A 4400-nucleotide genomic window follows, 5' to 3' on the forward strand; every position below is an offset into this window, starting at 1 on the left:
CCAGGAAAGGATGCTCAGCCGCCGGGGAAAGTATGCTCAGCCCCGGGAAAAGGATGCTCATCCCCCGGGGAAAGGATGCTCAGACCCGGGAAAAGGATGCTCAGCCCCCGGGAAAAGGATGGTCATCCCCCGGGGAAAGGATGCTCAGCCCCAGGAAACAACGACCAGGGCTTCCCCCTTCGGGAAATCCCTCCCCTGCCACTCTGCAGCTGAACCCCGAGAGAGCCGCAAGGATACAAGGCAAGGGCTGTGCTCCAGCTCGGCTTTTATTTTAACAGAGAAGGGGCAGCAGAAAGGCCTAATGCAAAGGGAAAAGGGCTCTCCGCAACCGGGAAAAGGCAACTCCAGAGCCACGCAGAACTGGGGAACCACAGCACGAGAACCCGCAGCGCCGTGGGGCAGCACAAGAAGCGGTTTATTGCACAAATTGCAGCAAGGAGAGGCTGTGGGCATCGGGCAGTGTAAACAATCCTCGCCGTTAAAATGCAAACCGCCCATGGAGGCTCCAGCCCTCCTCAGCCTGCCCAAGCAGCTCCGCCACGCTAGACGGGCCCCTGCCGGCTCCCAGGAGAACACGGCTGCTCTGGGCAGGAATGAGAAGCTCTGCTAAACGCCCTGGGATGGCTGCAAAGGGGAAAGGTGCCACGGGATGGAGAAAGCTCACGTAGACACAGAGGTAACCCCCCCGGGGTCACCTAGGGAAGCACCTTTGCCTGCTGCAGGGAGAAACTCCTTTGTGCTCCAGCAGCCGGGCACGGGGCAGATGGCCTTTGGGAACTCACGCTCTCCCCAGCAATGCCCACGTTCAACCCTGTAGGCTTTGATTTCAGCTCCGTGCCACCAACTCCCACTTGGGGCAGCTTCAGCCCGCACTCCCCGCAGCACTCCTGGGGCACAGGGGTGGGAACTGCTCTCTTTACATGGGATGCTCGGGAGATTAGGGTGGGATGCTCGGGAGATTAGGGTTTCACTGGCCATACATGATGCCCTGCGTTGGCACATCCCCGAGAAGGAACGTTTGGTGCGTGGAAGGGACAGGATGCAGCTGGGCGATGACAGGAGGAAGTCCCCAGCTCGACACAGCCACACACCAGTTTATTTGGATTAAAAATGGGAGTCGAGTGAGTCCCAGGGCCTCAGGGACACTCAGTTTAAAAGGACAGAATGTTTTTTGAGTGGGCAGCTCCAACTTCCCCAGGGATCTTTCCCTCCCATCTTCTGGTGGCACTAGAGCTGATGAGGGACACCCCGCATCCCCACCTCTTGGCTTGTGGCTTTGGGGGACACACACAGACTCTGCTTTGCAGGGAGAGCAGTTGGGGTCGGTACAGGAACGGGGAGAGGCAGAGACCAACAGAGAGCAGTTTTCAGAGGAGGTTCTTATTGCGGGGGTGAGAAATTGTTTCACCCCAGGGCATGGGAGTGGTCAGGAGAACCGGGCAGGTTGAGGGAAGGGAAAGCCGTCTGCCCCACACACCAATGCCACTGTGAATTACACCTGAAAGAAGATTCCCAGATGGGAAGAGCGAAGCCAACGATGGAGCAGATTTTAGTAGTGAGAAGTCCTCAGAGCTGGCTGTCGGACGGCAGCTTTGGCGCTGCCCAGCCCCGGGCTAGGAGGGTGGGGGAGGACGGAGCCTGCTGGTGGCAGGGACGGGCTGAGGAGGTGGCAGGGGCACAACCTCAACTCGGCCCACCCAGCTCCCTGCCCGCTGCCGCTCGGGCCAGCGGCCAACAGCCTCACAAAGCCTTCTCATGGAGAACTGAGCGTGGGGAAGCCTTTGGTGCCTACGCCGGTAGGATGGCAGCGCTAAGCATTCGCTTCCTCCAGCGCAAGATGGGTGCTGGGGCTGATGGACAAAGGATGGACAGCAGGGGAGAAGGGCTGTGCCGAGCGGGAGCCAGCAATGATGTCCCCGCTCCACAACGCAGGGTGGTTTTGATTAGGCTTCTACAACAACTCATCTACAAGAGACATTCAGCAGCGGCGTCAAGTGCTGTGGTTGGAAGTATTCTGCTTGTTTCCTTTCCCTCCCCATCTTCGACTGGTGGGGAAGGGAAGGCCACCAGCTCCAGGGCACACCTTTGTCTTTACTTTGTGACTTGATGGATGGCATGAGCCAGGTAACCTACGTTGCCCGACGTAACTCCCGCCACAGAGATTCGTCCGTCCTTTGTCATATAGATGGAGAATTCCTTGGTCAGCCTCTCCACCTGGGGTGAAAGACCAGAGTTCAAACCACAGGCCAACCTCTACCCTGTTAGCAGAGTGCAAGTTTACCCAGTTTGCCAGAACCGAGAGGGAACTGGGAGCCAGCAGACATGGCATCCCGCTGCCAGCAGTGCGCCCTGCAAACCTAGAGAGATGCTGCTCGGCTCCTGGGCAACACACAAACACAGCCAGGAGAGTCATCTCACTTGAGCTGACCTTTTAAGGTCACCTCAGAGTGGCAGCAAGTGACCGCTTCCTTGGACAGATAAGCAGGCTATGTCTGCTTTCAACCTCCACAAGCACAGCAGGGAGCAGAGCAAGCCATGGATCCCCGCCATGCTCCAGTGCTGCGGGCTTGGAGGATGTTCCTCCTGGAGGAACAACTGCCCATGAGGGCTCATTTTGGCACCCACAGTCAAGAACTTACTGACAAGGACCGCGAATGACACCTTGAGACCACAGAAACTGTGTTTACCTGCTCAGGCTTCAGCCCCGTGAAGCAGAACATGCCGATCTGGTCAGTGATGTGCTGCCAGTTGTGGGAGGATCCCTCTTTCTTGAGGTTGGACACCAGCTGAGTCCGCATGCTGATGATCCGGTCGGCCATACCCTTTACCTCCACGAGCCTGAGAAGTCAACCCAGGAACCACTCAGAGCAGGGCTGGGACACACCAACGCCGCTCCCTGCCTACCAGGAATCAACCCTCTCCACCTGGAAGGGTTTTGTACCCCAAAAACACGGGGGATGCAGATGAGCAAAGACCAGAGAATGTGAACCTGTAGCACCAGCTGGAGAGCTGCTTCTTTTCCCTGGTACCTGAAGGTGACTGCTATTTATTTAGTCCATAGCTGTTGGACACTACTATCGGCATCTCTCACTTCTGAAAGCCACGAGGTGAGTAGGGAGCCCCACTGCAGCACTGCCCAAACCCAGATAAAACAGTATCTACAGATAAACAAAGAGTGCGGGGGTATCTCCCAGCGCGAGTGGACATCCCCTGCTCCAAGGCAGCACAGCCTGGAGATGTCTCTGCTGGGCCCGGGATCAGGCACCAGTGTCAGCCTGCCAAAGGAACCCAGCACCCAACGAGGCCACAGCACACTGCCAGCCTTTGTTCTGCCAGGCCAGCTGCCGGCAGGGACGCGACACCGAGGGGCTGGGAGGGCAGCAGAGGCTGATGCCAAGAAGCAGGCTTAGGGCACCAGGGTTACATTCCTGGGTCTTATTCCCAGGAGGCTTACGCTTCCAATTCCTCTGTGTGAGACATGCTATGTGGCTACAATGCTTTTAGTCTGTCTTTTCTACTCCTTGGGTAGGCAGCTCCTGTAGCGCTCGACCCTAAGGGAGCTCCACCTCCTCCTTTACAGTGTTTTCTGCTTTGGTAACACAAGAGAAACCTGTTTGTGTCAGGCTGGACCGATACCAGCTGATGCCAGGCCACGAGCAGGGATTTCTCCACAGGAAAGGGGTGGCACGTGGTTCTGACCGTACCCCTGAAGCTGAGCTGCCCACGGCAGCAGCAGGCAGTAAACACAGCACAGGGCCACCACAGAGACCTCGCATCTCGCCGTCGTGAGCGTTAGGGGTTCCCTCTTACCACTCCTTCCGTAGGTCAGGGGTGTTCAGGATGATAGAGGCGATGCGGGCTCCGTTCAGGGGTGGGTTGGAGTACATGGGGCGGATGAGGATCTTCAGCTGTGATTCGACCCTCTTGGCTTCATCTGCGTCACTGCAGATCACCGTGAAGGCACCCGCACGCTCCCCTGAAAGAGGAGAGGTAATCAGGTCCCAGGCTCTGCCCTTAGATACCCAGGGCTGGGGCAGGATTTATCCAAATGCCACATCGCTTTAGCGGAGCCCTGTTTCTTCAGAAGGGTCCCCACCAGCTCCCAGCGGGTTGTCTGCTGCGCCCCGATCGGCACTGCAGGATGAACGCAGGCAGCAGAAAGACAGTGGCTGCTAAACCCTGGAGGCAGCGGGCTGCCCCCAGCAGCCTGGATAAAACCACTTCCACGCCACTCGCCCTACTCACCATACAGCCCCATGTTCTTGGCGTAGGACTGTGACAAGACGACGTTGATGCCCTGCTCGATGAAATACCGCACAGCCCAGGCATCCCGGTTGATGTCCCCGCTGGCAAAACCTTGGTAGGCCATGTCAAAGTACACTAGGAGGTTTCGTTTCTGC

The 4400-nt window shown here is 57.6% G+C and overlaps 1 protein-coding gene across 1 annotated transcript in view; it reads right to left on the minus strand.

Annotated features, from left to right (window-relative positions):
- Positions 1 to 1591: 1591 nt before the first annotated feature.
- Positions 1592 to 4400, minus strand: part of GOT2 (glutamic-oxaloacetic transaminase 2, mitochondrial) — a 6550-nt gene continuing 3741 nt past the window's right edge. The window contains exons 6-9 of the mRNA XM_009883249.1: positions 4246 to 4396; positions 3811 to 3976; positions 2688 to 2838; positions 1592 to 2214 (exon numbers count right to left, since the gene is read on the minus strand). Of these exons, the coding sequence (XP_009881551.1) occupies positions 2092 to 2214; positions 2688 to 2838; positions 3811 to 3976; positions 4246 to 4396 (591 nt within the window). The 3' untranslated portion in view covers positions 1592 to 2091. The remainder of the gene's footprint in view (positions 2215 to 2687; positions 2839 to 3810; positions 3977 to 4245; positions 4397 to 4400) is intronic.

Source organism: Charadrius vociferus, unplaced genomic scaffold, assembly GCF_000708025.1.
Source record: "Charadrius vociferus isolate BGI_N301 unplaced genomic scaffold, ASM70802v2 scaffold964, whole genome shotgun sequence".
Taxonomy (NCBI): Eukaryota; Metazoa; Chordata; class Aves; order Charadriiformes; family Charadriidae; genus Charadrius; species Charadrius vociferus.